General features: G+C 41.3%; 1 protein-coding gene across 3 annotated transcripts in view; it reads right to left on the bottom strand.

Annotated features, from left to right (window-relative positions):
* The window catches only part of LOC128765922 (inactive dipeptidyl peptidase 10-like), a 133,255-nt gene that overhangs the window by 32,627 nt on the left and 78,640 nt on the right, over nucleotides 1-21,988 (bottom strand). For all 3 annotated transcript variants that reach the window (XM_053877172.1, XM_053877174.1, XM_053877173.1), the window contains exon 4: nucleotides 535-629. In XM_053877172.1, the coding sequence (XP_053733147.1) occupies nucleotides 535-629 (95 nt within the window). The remainder of the gene's footprint in view (nucleotides 1-534; nucleotides 630-21,988) is intronic.

Below are 21,988 nucleotides of genomic sequence, written 5' to 3'. Positions count from 1 at the left end.
GTTCTGTAAGGGGTTAGGTCTCGGTCTTCCTCCTCTTTGGTCTTGGCATTGACTCAGTTTCAGGCCCTAAAGGTCTTTTTGCTTTGCTCTCAGGTTCTCAACACTATCAAGAGAGATACATGAAACATGCTCTCTAAACACGAACTCAGCTATATCTCATTGTTATGTCACCACCAGAAAAGAAAAGCGGGGTTTACGAGTGAACAAGAAGACCGACAATAAAACAAAAACACCCGCCACAAAAGAGACGACACATCTCCAATAAAAGGTGAATTGACGCTGTGAACAAAAATACAACTCAAACAGAGACTATGTGTGAAGCTGCCGCTGCTGCTCTAACTGCAGATATCTGGATGTCAAAGCATGTTGACTTAGAGTTCTTTGATTTGCAGCCTTCGTAAGGTGCTTCCATCAACATATATTTCAGTGTTTCGGTGACACAGCTTTTGAGTTGAGAATGTGGAGAACTGTGCTGCATCAAAATGACTGTGTAAACCGCTTCATCACATGAATGCAAAGCCTGTTTCAACTCACAAATGTTGTGTTTGTCAGGACGATTTCCGTCTCATTGGTGAGGATGTTGAACTTGATGACGTGGCCGTCACTGTTTCTGTAGATCACTTCAGAATCTGAAGGGAAAAAAAACAAACAAACAAACACAACAAACTTAGACTTGGTGTCCGTTCAATTTTGAGGAGCCGATGACAGAATGCGCTGCTAAACCAGGGAAAAAAAGTGGGGCTCATTTAATCCAAAGATCCTCATTGTTTGATTAAATTAGATTCCGGCATTGACACAAAAGACAGCCAAACACACTTGAGTTTTAACGTGATTAAAAGCGGGAATCAAATTGGATTTCACCGTCAGACAAACACAAAGCAAAGACATAAGCCGGCTTCTTTATCTGTGGCAAACACAACATTTTGTTTTGCTGAGAGAATAGAACGTGTGACAGCTGCCAGAAAATACACTCCTCAGATGGAGAGAAAAATCTTAAAGCAAATGCAAATGAAGTTTGTCACTTATGTCTTGAGAAGTAAAACGTGTTGAAGTATCTATTGCCTTTTGTGCTTGTCAATAGTCTATTCACGTATAATTGCCTGGGTGCTAGTTAAACCAGAGTAACGCTCTTCAAACACAGTGGTCCAGGGGTCAATACTGTTACGCGCAACATTTGAAAAAGAGTAGAGTCATTTGGTGGAAACCATTGTTACTTCCTGAGGCATCTTTACCCGTAAACAATGCTGAAACACAAACACTGTTTCAAGAGGGAATAGAATGATTGACAGGGTTTATCCTTCCAATGTCTTAGTCCAGCAGAAAACACAGCATTTGAGAGACACATTTGAGGACATCCATCACAAAACATCACAGAGAACTGCTGAAAATAGTGGGTGAAAAAAGTAGCTCAAAAAGTAGGCATGTTTCTTGTTAACAAGCACTTTCTCACACTGGTATAACAACCACCCTTCTGTCAAACTTCCTGCAGACATTGCATTTAGAGGCGAATTTAAGCCAAAGAAAGCCACAGTTTCAGTGATATTTTTCAGTGACATACATGTACTGTACTGTGACTTGAACCCACGACTCTCGCCATGTAATCTGCTGACAATCTGCTATTACCTGACGGTCACCTGGTTGCATTTTGATTGTATGGCTGTGCAATTGTCTCGAAATGTTCTACGACTGAGTGACTAGTAATGGGCAAATGAGGTTTCATGACACAGTATTGAAGGGTTGACACGGCTTCATGAAGCAGTGTCCCCTTTTCAGAAGCCACCAGATGGCAGTGTCTGCTGTAAAATGTTTGGACTTGAAACCACACATTATTTCTAAACAAAGATCGCCATCTAGTGCCCTCTGAAAATTCGAACAGTGCTTCATCAACCATGCAATACTGTGTCACGATACCTCATCTACCCATCACTTTGAATACTACTTCACCAAGGCAAGCTGCATCTTCTATTGCCAGCACTTATTTAAAATTACTGTGATGATTTGTCTCTCTAGTAACATAATATAGAAATGCAACTGGTAAAGCGAAACATATAAACCATTAACTCTTTCATGTTTACATAAACTTTCCCCACTAGCTTTTTTACTGGCCTTTTTTCCAATTTTTGTCAATTGTCCTTGTGCTTTTAGCTGGTCTGGTAGGACATGGAACAGTTCCTGAACTAAAAGTGAAAATTTTAAGTTGGGCCTTGCAATAACAAACAATTTGCGGTGGATCTCTCCTTCGTGACCACTAGAGGCCGCAGTGTTTTGAATGTCATTGATGACAATGGCACTTTTTATTATTATTATTTTTTATAGTAATCAGTACTGATGTTTCAATGCTGTAATAAAAAAATAATAATAATAATAATAATAATAATAATAATAATAATAATAATAATAATAATAATAATAATAATAAAAACAGTACTTTTAATTCATAATAAAACAAGTATTTTTGCAACATAACGTCAGCACTTATTTAAAGTGAGAGTCAAGCACAAAAAACAACACTGACATATTAAGGCTTCTATCTCGAAGACACACAAGCCTGACTTTCAGATTAATCAAAATAACGCAAAAAAATAGCACACTGCAGAGAACACAGACAAAAAAACCCTTCCAAAATGACTGAGTCTGACTATAAAAGTGCCTTGTAAATACAAAATAGTAGGAGAACAATATAACATGTTGTGTTTATGATTTTGTAAAGCATATTTTTCTGATTCTCTCACTCAATCGCGACTCTCAAACTTCCTTTCTAGCACTGCACTCACTGTTTATCTCAGTGGCAACAGTTTAGTGGACTTTTACCACCATCATGCAAACAAGCACTCTGTTCTCTTTTCACAAACCAATTGCTCAAGCATCATTGTAATGACAAGCCTGTGCAGCTCTTCGTGCATGTGCTGTGTTTGGGAGGGTTGCGACCACAGCAGGGGTTCTCGGGGCACCGTAAAGACAGCAGTGCGAAAACCTTCAGCTCTGTGATGACGTGCTTTGACTGAATCAAAGCTGACCTTGACTAGCAACTCTTTTAAAGTCCAGGAAAAAAGCCTTGCTCTGTGTGTGAGTCGAGTGCGTGTGTTGGCAAGTCTTGACGCCAAAACAAACAAAGAAAAAGGGCAAATGATCTGCGCCGAAACGATGTTCCAAGTGAGTCCACCAGGAGATTATTCCGTGTGATTAATGGAATCCCAATTAGAGGGATTTATTCTTGCAATGAAAAAAAGCAAAACCTGAGATTTCATTTGAAAAATTCCAAAGGCCACTTGGCACCCATAAAGACTCTGCGGAAGAGAGGGTCTGTGGTTTCAACAATAGCTATGGAGCTGGAATCAACTGTGGTGCTGTGATGCTTCTAGACATCAGTCATCTTTTATCGAGACTTTAAACATCGACTGGTCATTTTACTGTGTTTGGCAACACTTCTCTGCCTGATGATTGAGTTTTGCAGGGAACAGTTTAGGAAGCATGTGAGAAGCAGCCTGTTCCAGGGGGCTAAAGCCACTGCTGCTTCTGGGCTAATTCAGCTCTGCTTTCTGTCTCAGAAGGATTTAGAAACGCTGGCGAAATAACAAGAGAGGTCATTGTTTATTCAAGAGGATGTGACAAGTGCTCAGTGGAGCGGTCGACAGTCATGGATGACGGTGCCATGTTGCTTCCTGCTTCACTTCAATCAGACTTCACTTTTACTCTCAAATATTTACTTTTTTTTTTTTTAATGTGCAGCTTCTTTTCCTCCTCCTTATGGACGTGATCCATTTGTCCAGAGAGGCGTGAGGTTCACGTCTGGGTCTGTGAGGTTATTCAGAGTCACAGTGAGTAATGCGGCGATGAGCAGCTTTGCAAATGAGCCCAGCTGTCTGCGGAGGAATCTGATGGTTAATCCTGAAAAGCAGACGCTTCTGAAGAATCCTCTCTTCCCGGTATGAGTGATCACATGTGCAGTCCTTAAAACTGCCTTCACATTTCTTTTTTTCATGATGTCAAATGATCACAGATCGCACACCCCAGTGTTTGCAGTGGGAAAGTGTCTGCTACGGTGCCATTTCTTGCCTTTCCTGTCCGTCATACTTTCACCTTCATAAAAGATTCAAGAAAACAAGAGACTGGGTTAGAAGATGAATTAAAGCACCAATGGCTACTTGAATGCAACTGCGTCCAGCACATCACAATTAAAAAAATAATGTTTGGGTGGTTGAAATTCTAAAATGAATTCTTAATAAACCTTTTATTTGATGCCTGCTTCAGATTTTATGGTTAAAGGGGCCTCACTGTGCAACTGTTTAATCACCCCATGAAATCCAACCCACAGATAAAGCCTCACCACAAAATGAACTGTATTTTTAAAGTCATATCAAGTTTACCAAATGGCCACTCTGCCATTAATGGGTTTCCCAGTGCACGTATCAAATGTGAGCGCCGATAAACCGGCGATAAATTGATATCACATCTGTGGTCAGATATTACGCGCTGTTATGCACGTGAACTGAACTTCAAATGAATGTTTTCCACCAAATACAAAACCTTTAAATCAACAAAAGACAATCTTTGTCCATGAACATTTTCTTTTACGCTGAAAAAAAAAGTACATATTACAAAGCTCACTGGTATGAAGTTATAAATTGTTATGGTCTCTTAAGCTTTATTTTTTTATTCCTCTCCTTGTTTTGTTCATACATTGACTTCACCATTTTATTATGCTGCAGGATCTGCCTTTACATTCTTGTCAGTGTCAATGTTCACTGATGCAAATTTTTGTTTCGAATGAAAATAGCATCAGATGTGCACAATCTTTGGAACAGTCACTTCTGATTTTTCACATTTTTCCTTTTATCAAAGACCATAAAAAGCAATAACCTGCAGAGCGTATTGTTTTATCCTTCATTTAACATTTCATTCACTCACAAAAAAAGTACATTCTTGTAAAACTGTGCAGATAGACCAACTCTGTGGCCTACTAGAGCGCCCCCTGGTGTTAGGAACGCTAAATGTATTCCTATCAAAGCTCTAAAATGCAACGTGTAAACTCAAAACTGACTCACAGGGCTTTAACACTGGCTATGTTTGACTGACTGATGTGTAAACAAGGGGCTCTTATTTCACAGTGTGAAACATCAGATTCATAAACCAATATCCAGTAAGAGTCCCACGAGGGACTACAAAAACATTTAGCATATCAGTAATAATGACTCCCATTTAGATTCAAGCCTCATGCTTATGAGGCACGGCTCACATCTTGGAGAGGAAAAATTAACATTTTGCAGCGCTAAAGAGGAGGAAGTGGTTCCTGTGATCTTTAAAACATTACTGCGGGTCTTGGCACTTGTATTCTTAAATAATGGAATTTCTGAAGCTGAAAAAGAACAAGCTAAGACTCTGATGTATAAGTAATGTCGTACGTCTGTAACCTGATGAATAATGAATTCGGCCTTCGCTCCCTTTTTTTTTTAAGGAGCTTAGCACTGCAGTTTATTGGACTGGCAGATTAAATAACGGTCACTCGGCATGTCACATGTGCCGACGCTGCTGTTAGTGTGTGTGAGAGTTGGAGTGTTTGTGAAGAATCTAGTCATCATCACTGCTGCTTTCAAAAAGCAGTGAATGAGTGAGGGCGGCTCAACGTTCCCCAGTGCTTCTGAGAAGAACATGGTATTTGGAAATTTTGTTTCTAAAGTCATTTCCAAAAAAAAAAAGTTTGTCAAACAGACCTTTTCACCCGTGAGACAGTAGCCACAGAGCAACCCGGTTACTTTACATACTACTGTATATAACATAACTCTATAACAAAGTGTTTCTTTCAGAACGTATAAGTTCGATAACCATGACTCATAACATCAATGTTATTGTCTAAATGTCTGTACAGAGGTATGTCAACTCAGAGAGGAAATAAAGGCCGATAGTTGACTTACTATACTTTCTTACCAATTCATGGGAGCAGTAAGATAAACAGGTAATTTATGTCGCACTTCTCCATGAAAGCCCATCACCTGTGTTTAGCTGAATTGTAGTTCTGAAAAGTCAGCGCGGGAACAGTTATCTCTTTCTGCTTTCAGGTGGTTTGATGCTCGAAAGTGATAAATGAAAGTCCATGATGTCTTTATCCAAGCAATAGTGCTGACACACAAAAGGATTTTCTAAATCTTTAGAGACTTTCTATCGACCAGAAACGTCACGCAAGAAGATGAAAAATATGGTGTTGATAATGTAAAAGCAGCACATCACACTATCAAGAGTTTGTCCCATCATCGGTCTAAAGGCAAAGCAAACGACATGAAAACACAACACGCAACAAGGAAGTGAAAGGGCTGGTCGTAATGCGTCACTGTCGGGGAAGTTGGAAGAAACTCGGAAAAGTGGTTTATGAACACCTAACCAGACCATCACCACATGGGATCCAGTGACAGCATGTAGCAGTCTGAGAGACCCTGGTCTACACTCAGCCATCCCTCTGAACTATAGGCTGAACAATCCTGTTGGACAGTCCAAAATTATTTCTACGTTTGGAGATAAACAGTGGATCCACTGCATCACCAAGGTAAAGGAAGCAAAACATACAACTGAGCCACTTCAAAAGCTGGCGGCAGGAACTCCAACAATGCAATATGCATGCCACTAACTGAATTATTGAGCCAAAGTTGCATAAGCCCGGGTGCTGCATCTGCAGTCCCCAAGGTTTCTACCACTGTCACAGCTGGTCAAAGTCACAGCTCCAGCTAAAGCTAAAGATAGAATCTGAGCTGCTCGACAGCAAACGTCATGTAGATGAGTTACAGACTAAATATTATTTCCATATTTGCATTGCCAAAGTAGGAGTATTTGATGGATCCCATTATCCAGGGAGGACGTGTCTCCCAGGCTTTGTTCTCATTCACGGCTGTGACTGATGGTGGAGGAACACGTTTCACCAGGCGTCTGATCAGTCACTGTAATGATCCATAGCATGGACGGAACTCATATTTATACTTTGCTGGTGTTTCGTCCCCCCAAAAATGTGCTCCTTAAGGCTTCATCTTTGCGCGACATGTTTTCTTACCACACTCTACATTCCACAGACTCTACATTTCCATAGACAGTTTTATTTTTACCTGTAGAACCTTAGAAAAACAGCTCTTCTGAACCTTTGACTCATCTTCTATTAAGTCATGCACTAACTTCTCAGCCTCAGTGATTTTAGAAACAAACATTTTTGTCTCTTAAAAGTCTTATGAAAAGTTTGATTCCTGTGAACCATATTCTAGGAAGCCTTTCAGGCATTTGGAATAATTCCGTGGCTCAACAACAAAAGGGGATTTCAATGAAGTCATTTTTTTATTACAACATGCTTAACTGACAAATTCTTTTGGGAAATGTTGCCAGGAGATATAGACATCCTGTAACCAATTTGACCACAGACCTTTGCTAAGCAGAAACAAACAAGACCATCTCACCCTTCCACTCAGATCAGGGTATCTGACTTTCATCTCTATGGGCCGATTCGAAAAACCTGCAAAGCAAATACTCCATGTATGAACAGATAGTATAGTGTCTGCAAGGAAGTTCCAATGACTTTATCGTAACTAGTGATGGATAGACGAGGTATCATGAAACCAGACTGCAGGGTAGATGAAACATTGTCCTGAATTTTCAGAGGCCACTAGTTGGCGCTTTTGGTTTAGAAATAATGTGAGGTTTCGTTGAATTAGTTGTTCAAATCCAAACATTATACAGCAGACAGCGCCATCTGGTACAGAGCCTCCATGTCAGGCAGCGTCAGTGAAGCAACTGTTTAATGATTTACTATACATTGGATATATGGTACCAGTATAGATACCAGTAATTGGTATGTATTGTATACGAATTGACACCACTGAATAAACAGTGCAAATGGCTCGATGCTAATCCTAACTTCCATCATTCTTTGATGTAGCACCCGAACCCATGGCATCAGGATGAGTCAACATGCATTGGTGACTTTGGCGCCGTTCTGTCACACTAAAGTCCCCAAGTCATTTCACTCATTTGGAGAGAGAATCTGATGGATCAAACAGTGGCCATTAAAATCCAGTGCGCCTTGTAAATTCATTCACAAAAAGCACTGAGAAAAAGCCCCTTGCAAATCCGCAACGTACTTCGTCATGTACTGCACAGAATTTGTTGTGATTTTTTTTGGACTCTTAGAAAGTTTATACACCCCTAAGGGGACATGACAACAACAACGAAAAAAAGAGAAGTTTTGCGAGATATTGCAATACATTTTTGCAAGATCTCGCAATACTGTGATGGTCTGGGTGAATGCTAGTGTTCCTTTAAGAGTTCAATGGTGGCAAGTGAGTGAGGGTGGAGCAAGATGCTGCTCTGGGGGTGAGAGAGAGTTCTGTATTTTGGGAGTTGCTGAGGAGAGCGAGGAGCTGCGATTGTTTCTGTTTTCTGCAGACCACTAAACAATGTTTGAGTGAAATAAAAGAAGAAACTAAACTACCGAACGGCTGTTTTTGTCTACTACCAGTAGACGCTACAAAACTTTCGCAATATCTCACGCCATTCAAATGTATTGATTCTGCTGCAAGAAGTAGAGGAGTCATGGAGGATGAGCTGACACTGATTTCAAAACCATGCTTGCGACGAAGCACGAACTTTATGTCCTCGTATTTTAGTCCAATTTCGAAATATAATTCAATGAATCTTTCCCACGGATGCTGACTCGCCATTGTTATGGTTGTTTGATCTGGTAGTAGTTACGACATCACTTCAAACTAGTATTGCGAGATCTCGCAATAGGCTACTGAACAGTTTATTGTTTCATCACCCAACCATTAGAAATGACCCTCTGCTTCTTGCTTTTCATGATGATGGTGACACCTTTGTCAATAATTGTGTACTAATACAGAGGACTTGGAGGCTCCAGGGTTCAGTTTGATTCTGTGTAGCTTGCCGCCATTGTTCTACAGTATATCCTGATCATTATCGACAAAATAATGTTGTTTATGTTGACTGAAAGGAGAGACTCCAAGCAGGAGAGTGAGACGTTCACTTGGAGGAACTGACGAAAAAGACACTCACAGGCAAACTAATGATACAACATTGAAATAGGCTTCTGATATAAAGAGGCACGTTTCCAAGTCGAGCTGTTTCACACTAAATTTAACATTTGACTAAACATAACTGTAAAGTAGGAAGAGTTCGCACCTGTGAATGACTCGATCAGAGACGTTGTTAACCAGCTAGCCATCAAGGAGCTAATGGGCTACATTCCTCACGTTCTGTAAAGACAGTCACTTTGGTTGTAAAACCCACCGACGGAACTTTTTTGTGCTTCGGCCTGTTACTTGAAAGTAAAAATAGCATTCGGCAGTTATTTATGTAGGCCACTGCAGTGTTCCTGCTGAATGATTCATCGGGCTAACGCTAGAGAGCCGCGGCAGCGCCCCACCACGCGCACACCTCTGCTCGCCTCAACTTCCACCCCGGGTCCGGGAAATGAATCACAACCATTGTGTTATTAGATTAGTGCGTGACGGCTCCGATTAGTGAGGCAGCATCTTCACCACACCATCAATACACATGGCATTAATGTCGGTAATTAACAGGCAATCTTGACTCTCTCTCCATGTGCTCGGCCATCAGTGAACCGGAGAAACACGCTATGAAATCTCTGCATGTTTGAAGACACGTCACTTGTTCCTCACGCTAATGGCGACCCGCTCCATTTTCACCAGCAGACAAATGTGCAGGAGCACGGATGGCTGAGCTACAGAACTTCCTCTTCAATGACTCACATTTGCACGTGCATCCATCAAGCTACAGTCATAAGTTGCATTTAACAGCGACCACTGTAAGTCACAAACAGAACAATAACATGACTTATAGTTTACGATCTTTTGATTTATCTTTATGTTCAACTGGAAAAACATCAGCAGCCTTTTTACAGTTTTTTATTTCCTTTCTAGCATCACTCCACTGCCAGAAACCTCTGAAGCTCAGGGACGCAGCGGAGTCCTCCTTGGTCCATTTCCCATCAGCACCTGCAGTGTTCTGTAGAGTCAGCAGTAATGTCGGGAACCCAGCGCTTCCCTGGTGGTTACCACAGGAACACTTCCATTATCTCAAAGTCCTTCATCCCCAGGTCACCTCATCTGCACTCGCAGCTGCATCATGGAGGCAGCTGACTGTTCGAGCGGAGCGATGACCTCTGCATTAGGTTAAATGATGAAGCTACTGAAGGGCACTGTACACTTGAAAATGGTACCTTTAACAATATATACGCCAAATCAATACAAAGTAAACATGTGCCATTGTTTTTCAACTTGTACTTCGTTTTTAAATGTGCTTCTTCTATAGCCTTTTACAGAGAAACTGCATGTTTTTGGCCAGTAGGAGCTTCAGGATCAGCTAAAGGAGGACCCAGTCACATTGCTGTTTCCGTCCCAATTTAGCTACAACGTCATCCTATAAGAGAATCTTTATGTCTGGGGTGTGTGAAGAGGGAATTCCTTCCAGGGACAAGAATCATAAATGTCAAACGTGTTCAATATTTAGGGTCAAATGTGTGCGGAAAGCTGATAGCTCCCAATGGAATGTGGCCAGGCGCTTGCTGACAGAGGAACAGACGAACAGAACATTGAAGAAATGACAATATAAAGGCTGGTTTTTAATCATGACAAGTTAACCTCAATCCAATATGCAGCTGTCCTCAACCCGTCCGTTTCTTCAGAGGCCTGGACAGAACTGGATTTCCGCAGGTTCCAGTCATTAAATTATAGTGCTTTTTTGGGGGGATTTTTCCATTAAAAAACACCTTAACCCACCGTCATCCTGTACGCTGCCATGAAGCATGTTGTGTTTTCCGCTGGTAGTTATACTTCCCTTTTTTTTATCACTTATGATCAAGTAAGATTTCCGTCTTGGAAGACACGCATCTTGATCAGTGCAGGGAATCAATCCTTCTGTTTGTGGTGAGATTTTAGGGCTGCTGTGTGTGGCGCTTTAAGAGGAGATTTAAAAAATAATTTATTATAAGCCAGCAAGATGCAGCTGTTAAGAGTGGACCATACTTAGAATTGAAATAAATTCATAACGGTCATCTGTTACTGGGCCCATCTTCCAGTTTAGCCGACTTTTGAGGCGTCTATATCCCAAAATTAAAACAAGTATGTGAGTTAAGTTGGCAGTGACTGAGTATAGGGATTGTTTCCTGTTGTTTTTAAGATTCTGCTTGACTCAGTTTCACTGAACACACTGAAATCCGACAGAAACAAATACAACCAGGAACACAGGGAATCTTTAAAAGATGACTGCATAACACAAGGCTGGTTTAAAACGCTTCAGAGAAATACAGCCCAAATGACGACAACATGCCTAAAAAAAGACTGGCACAAATCAGCTTGGCATGAAAGTGAAAGTAGAGTGTAATAGAGAGGGGTTAGAAAAAGTTCCATAGTGCAATGTTTCACCAAATCTCCATCTGGTATGATCAAATTTAAGGAAGCAGCCTTAAGATGAAATAATAGTTGGAACAGAACATGTTTTTACTGGTTTACAGAACCTGTGTTTAGGGTCGTGTTTCTGAAAGAGACGCACAAAAGTAAAGCTTGCACAGAGTATTTTTGACTCAGGATGTTGCTCACTGTGTTGCATAAGGATATTGCACCAGAAGTCGACTGCAGTACAAGAGAATTCTAACACTAACCCACTTTGTCACGTCCATCATCCACCTCTCACAGCAAGCATGCCGTTATTGCACCCAATTTCATGAGGGAGTCCGTCACAGCTATTTGATCACCAGATGTGGAACTTTCCATCAGGAGTCTAAATTAAAAAAAATGTGGGAGCAGTTGAGGGTTCATGCAGAGGTTCTGTCTGTGATGTAAAAGAGGCAACAATGTCCTTGATACATCCTGCGCCGCTCACTCCAACAGATGAGATCATCCGTTCTGCACAGGAGGTGCAGCAAAGAACACGATGATGAAGTTTGCCACCAACGTTCCTCTCGATTGAACCACTTACCACGGCCCACACCACTGCACATCCCATTACCGTGGAACTACTATTTTCAGCTGACACATTTCCCTCTAAGTTATGAAACCACCTGCTCACCGTTCTTGCTGACACTCCTATAGTTGGGAGAAGATGTGGGTATGAGACCCGGTGCGGTCTTAATCCTGACCACCCTGTACAAACCAACAATCTTTTTTTTCTTGTCACCAAGCCAGTTTAAATCCATTTCAACACTGTTTTCTTCACTATCGTCGGAGGTTAATTAGTTATTGCATGCTCCAGTGAGTCCCACTGAATGACATTGGCGTAAGTTGCCCGACCAGACGCTGCCGAAGGGCTTGTGGTCCACATTCACATGACCGTCAGAGCATGAAGGGTGTTGATGGCTGCAGTTTGAGCTCCAAGTCTGAGAAGTCACAACTGTGTTTCGTGGGATTCCAAAAGTTACAAGCCCTCACTGAGAGCGCTTCTACATAAACAAGTGTTCTTCATGTTGGTGGAGCAACTAAGAGGGTCACAAATATATCAGCGTTCAAGTGTGAAGAATAAATGGTTCGGACGCAGTGGACCAAGAATATTGGTGATGAGTTCTTTGGTGATACGAATAGTACAGGTCTGACTTCATAGGAAGATTGCAGTGGGTAAAGAGTGGGAGATTGACTCGCAGTGGCAACCCCTGATATTGCACTGTGAAATAACCAACCCCTCCATCCCCATCTCTCCACACAGGCCCAAAACTTATTGATGAACCACATCTTCTTCTTCTTCTTGTCCTTTCGGCTTCTCCCTTCAGAGGTCGCCACAGTGGATCATCTTCCTCCATCTCACCAACATAGCAATTGTGAAATAAAACTATAAACTAAAAAAAAACTTTAAAAAATAGACAAAAAAAAAAAAAAAACTAAAGCGAGAACTAAATTTAGCCATACTTCGCTGAAGAGCTAGGTTTGACTATGATATCTAAAAGTTCCCTTCAGGGAAGCTACCTTATGTTGAGGCTCCTAATAGTCGCATTAGTGTCATCAGTTGGCAGAGCAAGTCAGATTAAATGGGAGAGATTGAATTCACCATTGATTTTTCTGTAGCCTCGTGTTACTGTAGCTCAAAAAAAGGTCACTAGAGTAGCGCTATAGAGTCAACACTGCGCAGACTGTTCACGCCCCCCAAATTTTTTTGGCATAAACTGAACTGTATTTCAATATTATAAAGCATTATATATATATATATATATAACATCAGCCGCATAACATCATAGCTCAGACACGAACTAAAATAGAACATGAAGAGGCAACAGAGTTTATTTTTCTACATGATTTTATTTGGTGGAAGAGGAAAGAGGAAACTGTAGAAATTGTAAATGTTCCTCGGAAAAATGATAATGCCAAACAAAACAGTGCTATTGATAAAGCATACCTCTACTGTATCTACTCCATGAACAGAGAAAAATGTTTTTCAACTGGAAAGCTGGTTCTGAGGAGCTGAGGTCAGAGAGTATCGTCACACAGTACAGGATACAACCCTAAGCTCCACATTTTTCTCATCTTCCAACTGCGTGTGATATAAACAATAAAGCATAATAATATAACAGGATAGTACAAAGTGCTAATATCCTCATGGATTAACATAAGGGGCACTTTTTCTTTTTCTCAACACATTGCACCTTTTCATCTTTTATCATGTCACTGGGTTATGAAGTGAACGGAAACCAATTTGTCAGGCAGCCATCTCTGAATGTCTCATCATACTGTTCCAGAATGGCTCCATCACCAACTGACCCAAGATGTCGGCTGCCTATTCAGGTGGCAGACCCTTTTTAAAATCGTCTCTCCAACTCGGAATTTGATGGGATGGAATGGATGGAGTACAAACTGTATTTGAGTTCCTCTTGCTCATATGGATACGATTTATTCGGTCTAGAATGTGAACTCAAAAGGTGATATAGCTGCAATTTTAGTAGCCCCACATCTGAATATGGAAATCAAATGAGCATGTAAATTTGACTTTCAAATGGAGTTGGACAAATCCCAAGCAGAGGTCGGATACCATCTGTTCTCAAGTCGGTAGTGCAGGTCTGCCCAGTCTTCCAAAGAAAGTCAACTAAGTACAAGGCAAAGTATAAATATTTAAATCAATAAATATCAAATTTTTACAATTTGTAAGATCCATATTTTGTTTGTTTTAAATGCCCTTTTCCTAGCTGTCAGCTGTGTGGCAGCAGCTGAATTTTCCCTTTTAATTTTTTTATTTTTCTTGTTTCCTTGATTGACATTTGTTATTATGCATCTGCCTTTGATCTGGATATAGAATAGAATAGCCTTTATTGTCATTATACACTGTCAGATGTCATGTTTGTCAATATTGCCACAACCCTCTCAATACTCTTGACTTGATAATGAAACTAAAACAATTCTGGGACTAACAAACTCAGACCTGATATCGTTTCATATTCCACTCCTCGTGGCTGCCAACTTTCTGGAACATCCCACCTCTACTTAAAAAAAAAATCTCTTAGGTCCTGCTTCTAACAACTTTCTGCAAAATAAAAAAATATATATATATCTCCCAAAACTTTTCCCTCCCACCTACAACCAGTCCAAATATTCAACAAACTTGCAAACATTCAGTTGCACATAACCGCGCCTTAACATAAGCTTCACATGCCAGTCAGTAGCTCATATGTCTAAAAGACATGCTGCTGTTGGTGAAAACAGACAGTTGGGAGATTCAGCTGTCCATCTGTTGTCCAATAAACACATAATTCTCCCTTAAAATCCGAGTTACAGTTTGACAGCGGACAAGCTGCCACTTGAGTGAGGGCGGACGTTTTCTTCTCTGCCTGAGAACTCACGACTGTGATGTGGCTTCACCAGCCAGAGGCACGAACTACGAGTCACAGACATGGAGTAGAAAGAGCAGCGACACCTCAGAGGGAGTCTGTGCAGATGTGTTGCTTTTCCAACTCCAGCTTTCTTCACAAGGGAAGAAACGAGACCTCTCTGTCTGGAAACGTCAGTGCAGCAACACTGGAAATCTCAGGACTGTCTGAGAAATGGATTTTTAGAAAGAACAACATCCTATTCCACTATTAACCCTGCAATACTGTGAGAGACGAATGCCACCCCAAAGACATGAATCCGAGACACAAAAGATACAATGTGGTTTATGCAGGTCTGAATTTCTACAGTGGGGAGTTGAAACAAGGTCTTCAAGAAGAGCCACGTCATTGGGACGAGAAGACGGATGGTGTGAATAAGGGGTGGGTGAAGGAGTTTCACAGCAAAAAATGACACTGACACTTACCAAAAACATTAATGATACAAAACAAAAATGAGCATTAAAAAAATGACAAGTCACAAGCTGTCAAACAACACAAGACAAATAGATAAATACCCATAATATATGAACATATATCATGATAAAACAAATAAATAAAAAAAATATACCTAGTTATACGTAAGTAGATACTATATAGATAATATTAAACATATAAATAAAAATGTGTAGTTTTGTTTCTTCTTTTAAAGAGAACACTATTAAAAAGCAAACAATAATGACTAATATCTACCTTTTTACATTTGAAAGATCATTGTCATGATTATAAAAAAAAAGAAAACCATATTGTTAGAGTTTTTTCCTCCCCCCTTTGAGCCATATTAGTCGGCTTGCGCCATTATGTCTTTGTTCTCCAGCCTTTTTACAGCCAGCTTCTCTTTGTACTTTCACACAATGACACCAGTGAGTCAGCGCTGAAGAAGCCTGTTGGAATAAAGGTGAACATTTCATCGCTGTGAATGAACTGGTGGTTTTAACACACTGCAACTCTGAGATAGTGAGATCTGACAGCTACTCACTTTCATCTAATACATCACAGTCATCCTCCACAGTCAGGGGCCTCCAGTGCGCCGCTTCTCCTTGGACTCCTGCCCGCGGAGCCGTTAAATATTAGCCTGCGTTGTCATTAAAGCGGACATGGCTGCATTCTCTATGCAGCAGCAGGTCACATCAGGGTACAGGCTTTTTACAACAGTTACAACTGTCTTCATTAAACCTTCATAAATTATTCAAAGGGAGAAGTATCATGGAGATATTTGCTGGTTTAGCTACACATTATCTGCGTTAAGTGGGGATGCGTGTGTTACTGTCAGCAACCGCACGCACCCACACATTGGAATGAATTATTTCCACAGCTCTGACCTCCACATTTGCAACCTTTGATGACCTCACAGGATTCACTCAGATTCCACAGATTCTAATTGAAGAAATGTGTAAAAAAGAAAACTCTCCAGACCTGAGAAATGGAATCATGCATGAATAGCATGCTTCCTCAGTTGTCAACAGAAATAACCATAAGAGTTTGAGACAGCAAGGAGGTTGTCAAGGAACCAGTTCCACATGACTTTATAAAACAACCTCCATGATTCATGGATTGTGTTGCAAAAAAAAGTGGATTTCCTGACTGGGAATCAAACCAGGCGCTGAGCCAGAGACATGGACTTGGCAGTATTTCCAAGCTACGAAAATCATGGGCTATCATCTAAGGCCCTGGCAAAAAGGTCAACATATTTTGCCTGTCTCACCGTGGTCACATGGATTTTTTAAAATTAATTTCTCTATTATTCTCAATCCAAAATAGCGTTCAGTGCTTCACTCTTATGACATGAAAATATGAGATGGGTTCATTTGACAATCCACTATCCCAAGTCATGAACACCAAAGTTATGAGATCCAAAAAGCTTTTACTGAACATCATATGTAACTTATAAACGTTGACAACTGCTGGACTGAAGGTTATGTGGTGATAAATGCTGGTCTGAAGTGCACACCAGCGAGCAGCCATTGCACTAAAAGTTCAACTAGATGCATCTGGACAGTCAACGCTGGCTGCGCTAGTTGTCTGTCTCTCTTTAACTTAAACAGCAAAGCCATGAAAACAACAAAGGGTTCAATGCTCACGTGATGTTAGCATGTGTTGGTGTAACTTAAACGCACAGTTGGAGCCTACTGACCCGCATGAATGGGTCATATCTGCTTGTGTTGTCATCCCGAGTCCCGACACCAAACCGAACACACAGTACAGTATATTCACACACATTTATTCTGTGCTGCAAACTAAATCCAGAACTGAAATGGTTTAATTTCAATAAACAGGTAGTTTGTTTTGTATTCAGTTTGATATTGGTCTTGTGCTTGCTGTGATGCCTCCACCTGGTTTTATCACCTGTGATTTGAGGCATTTCTGGCCAGGAGGACAAGATTCTGGACCGGTGGTGAGGCAACAATCTTTGTGTGTGGTGAGTAGAGATGAGACACACGTGTGGGGTCATTGAGAGATGGAAAATCGCTTCCTTGTGTGTGTCCACCTTTAGTCTCTGTATGCTCTGGTCTTGGTCTGGGTCAGGTGACCTTGACTACAACACTGTAGAATAAAAACAGCCAACAGACAGATAGATAGATACAGATAATATCAGTGTCATGGATGTTTTGAAGACTAGTCGAGGTCATGCGATATACCCTCTGTACTGTACCACTTTGGTCAACAACCCTACTGCAGTACTACATAACAGTCATTCATTCCAGTGCACACAGTTGCTCTTTCTCTATCCTGGTGTTCAGGGATGGTGTGAACAATCGCACACAGCAACCTGAAAAATGTACCTATATTTTTGTTAATGATTTTTGTTATCAACTCCCTTGAACCTCTGACGTCTGGAATAGATGGTGGGATACAGGCAGAACACAAAAACACGCATTACCGTGAGATTCTTCTTTGAAAGAGAGAGTGGCCGATTTCTCCCCAACACCAGCAAATGATCCAGCTGAGACTCATTAATTTGTCATTACTCATATAGACAAGACAAAACAGCATTGATTTCAGAGAGGACGCTCAAGTGGCAGGGTGGATTTGAATAATAATTTGTTGGGGGTAAACAGTATTGACCTGGTGGAGGCTCAATAACCGATTCACTGAGATTATTACGGTATTGACCAAGTGATGATTGGTGGGACACACTCAAATGTCTTTTATTGGAAATGCATTTAAGGGCCGTTGCCTTCAAGGACCTGTGACTCATTTAGACTCAGTGGACGGAGGGTGCGAACACAAAACAGTGTGACAAGATTGTCACATACCTACATCCATAGCTCCACTGTAATGTCCCATGAAACGGAAACAACAGCGACTGGCACTGAAGGAAAACCTGTGCGAAGAAGGATTCAGCTGAATTGCGATGAGGGTCGGGGGGGTGACGTGATGGCAATCGCGCTGAATAACTTTAGCTGGGTGACAAAGGAGAAGCTGAGACCTTCTGAGTGGATTTAGCCCCAGGAGGTTTAGCGTGCCACAAGAACGGCGGGTAGTGAGGCTCGCTGAATCACATGTGACAGCCGCTTCTCAACACCTTCTCAATTGCATATAAAGGTGCGGGAAAGGCGGCGGGATATCCCCAGGCGCAGACCACCAGAGGGAGGACAACACACGTCAGCTTTTTTGCCAACATTAAGCAGCTGCTGCAGCGATAAGCGTCGCACAAGGTTCTCATCGATAAATCTCAGCAGTGAAATGTCAGATGGGCCAGCAGACGGGGAACAATAGATACCTGGGATGGGTATTGAGCAGATGGGGATGGCAGGAATTCAGGATTGAAAATCTGGCCATTTATCAAGTTCTGACCTTTGGATCATGATGCGGTTCAGCGCATCACTGCACAATGATTTTGACCAGAGCAAACAGCTGTCACACGCTTTTTTTGATGGAGATGAAAGCAATGTTGAGTCATTCATCTTCAACTTGTCTGCACACGTCCCTTTCTGCAGACACCAGTGAATGTTGAGCTCCTCGTCCACTTTTGGATTTTAAGCCAAAAAAGCGTGTGTCAAAAAAGCGTTGTGTGTTCAAATCAAATAGTCAGCCGCACCCCCCACTTCACTATGGCAGCCTACTCCCTCTCTGGGTTTAAAACCACCGGTAAAGGAAAGGCGAACTTTTACCAATAAGAAGTGAAAGACCCCTCAAAAAGCAGGACGCAAACTCCAATTTTAGAAATACGATTGACAACTGTGTGTGTAGGGATGCGAATTGATAAGAACGATTCTATTCTTTAGCAATTCTCAATGGGAGAAAAAGGAAGATAAACAGCTCAATTACTATCATTTTGGAGTTTAGCATTTCCATTTATAATACCACTAACCGGTTTGTAACAGTTCCCAGTTTTTAAAGAGTCAAATCAGGATCAAATATAATGTTTTAAAACTTCATGATCAGCGTACTGTGTTGCAGACATGACAAGGAAACTTGTTGTGAAAGTAGAGTCAGACTTTACAGCTGGGAACCGATGAGAGGAACCAAAATTTGCATTTTTTAACAATTCCATAGAATCTGACAATTTTGAACTGGTTCTTATTTGGAACTGTTTGTCGATGCAAATCCCAATGCTTGTGTGTGATCTGAAGCATGGCAACTCATCCTCACTCCCATGGCGTCATGTATTGACGTTGAGAAGGTGGACTTTTGGCCTTCAGCATAAAATGTTTCACATGGTTCTGTTTCAATGGACTGACAGAATGTTTTCCTTCCATAGCATTCCAAGCGGGGCGGTGTGGATCATGTGTTGCACACTGGTGCATGCTGCATCATGCGCAGGGGGAGAGATAAACATGTTTCACTTCCATATAACTCCATGTGCTCGGGCGTCGCGGAACGCGAGGATCACCGGAATGCGTGGCTCTCTCTAGTGACGGTACTGAAAGTCACTGTAACAAAAGTGCACGGCCATTTGGAGTGCCATCCCATCGCTTACCCTAACCCCAACCTATGTCTTTTTTTCCCGTGTCACGCTGCCAATGTATTAATCTGTGATGCTGAAGGCTGCCTTTTTCCTTTTTTCTCAGTATAAGATGCAAAACATCAATACTGTATATGACACCATGGGAGTGAGGATGTGTTGGGCATGGCAGTCTTACAATAAAAATAAGCGTTGAACTGCACATCAATATTCATAGCATCTTCTCCTGACACGGAGAGGGCCAAGCTACAGACTGCACTCCAAAAACAACAGCACAGGCAACACTGCCTTAGGCAGCACACATCGGCAGTTGTCAAGTGGGCTTCTTCATCCGTGGCTGACGCAGAAGTCAGCCTTCACTGTTAAATGTTGACGCAACAGCATTCTACTGAATCAAGTATTCAGCCTCCTGGGACATTCCCAGACGCTGTAGGATGGGCTTCACTGTTCACTGGAGTCCCGATCTTGCACAGAAACATGAAGTCAATTGGTATATTAAGTTCCTCATGGATCCATGAGCCAAAAAATTAGCATCATTCAAGCATAAACTAGATACTATATATACCAAGTTGCATCAAGAGGGAAGTCAAACATCAGAGGTTCTGATCGATGCAATGGAAGGTTGACTTTTGCGACGACATTGGGTGTAAAAGTCAGCTTGACAACCATCATGTGGCGGCCTTAGGATGTGTGATGACAGATGTCTCCCACTGACGCACCATTTAAAGTTGCCTATAATCTGGCCATGCATAAAAAGCCCTCCTTTAATGGCGCAGTTATTAAAGATCATAAAAACGATGTAATTAAAAAGTCGATCCCTTCAGTTTATATTTTGCTTGTGTGTGGATAGATGTTCCCAAAGCAGGTGGAAGTGACTCAAACCCAAAAGAAAAAATACAGTCTATTATTTGCATTACATAATAATAATAATTTTAAAAATACACATACAGTGTAAAGCCTGTTGAGCACACACGTTTTGTCTTAGCAGCTGATAACAGCAAAATAAACTGCCTGTTGTCGCAAATATTTACAGTCTTACAGAGAAATACAGACACAATCGAAGCCAAATCCTCCAAAAGCTCTAAATTAGATAAAAGAAAATCTCATTTTTGCAGCAAATCCTCGTGATCAATCTCTCAGTCTGTTATCCACTCCCATTGTCTGGGGTCTATTTTGCTCCATCCGTCCACAATCCTAGGCCTGTGACTTCTCTTGCTGCTTCATCGCACAGCATCCCTGCTCTCTGTCTCGCCTCCAGTCAGCGCCGGGAATGAGATGGCACGGTGAAGATAGTGGAAAAATGTCACAGGGGAGTGAAATATTGATGGACAGAAAGGCCCCGGCTCCTCTGCGTTCAGCCTCTGGCGTGAAGTGAGAGTAACGCAGTCGATGGGCGACGAAGAGGAACACCAAAACAAACACACTAATCCCGAGGAAAAGCGAAAGCAGAGAGAGAAGGAAAAAAAAGCGTGGTTTTGGACCACAATGCCATCCATTCTCTTCCTCCGAGGTATTGTTATCTTCTGCTCCCTTCCGAGTCGACCATAATCAGATTCACGCGCTCTTCCCTGGCTATGGTTTATTTTCAGCTGAGCCCCTGCAGGCTCGCCACAAGATCCCGTTCTGGCAAATCAAGACTCAATACGACGGAAACAAATGGAGGAAAAATAAATACAAAATCTGCATAACAAGTCGAGGGTGAAACAGGGGTGAGACAGGAACAATTTAGTCCTCATTTGACTTGCAGACAGTGACTCTTGTTTTCGGTTTACAGTCAATGATATGAGTGGGAAGAGGGTAAAATACATCAAATAATAATAAAGTAATACAAAACAACAACTAATGGAAATGACTGTAAGTCATTAAAATGCTATAAAATATTACAAAATTACCGGGAAATAAACTCAAGCAGCACAGAATTATCTGAAAACAAACCCAGTCTTGCTATCGCACATGAAACCTAATAGCTGCCGTGAAACCTTATGAATCCAAGTCATAACACGTCAAAAGAGATTTGTCAAGAATAAATTAGCCAACGTGAAGTCATGAATTGATCAGAGACGAAATCCGAAATAAACAGAAAATGAGCCGGGGAAAAAAACAATGACAAGAAAAGCACAAAAACATTCAATAAAACAAAATAAGTTTCATTGTCAAAATATACTGATCAGTGACTTGAATTTACTTCTATCCCAAACTAAAGGTGAAAAAGAAGTTTTGTCTTTGTCTAA

Source organism: Synchiropus splendidus, chromosome 10 (assembly GCF_027744825.2).
Source record: "Synchiropus splendidus isolate RoL2022-P1 chromosome 10, RoL_Sspl_1.0, whole genome shotgun sequence".
Classification (NCBI taxonomy): Eukaryota; Metazoa; Chordata; class Actinopteri; order Syngnathiformes; family Callionymidae; genus Synchiropus; species Synchiropus splendidus.
Note: the sequence above shows the minus strand (reverse complement) of the source record. Positions and strands in the feature narration are given on the sequence as shown.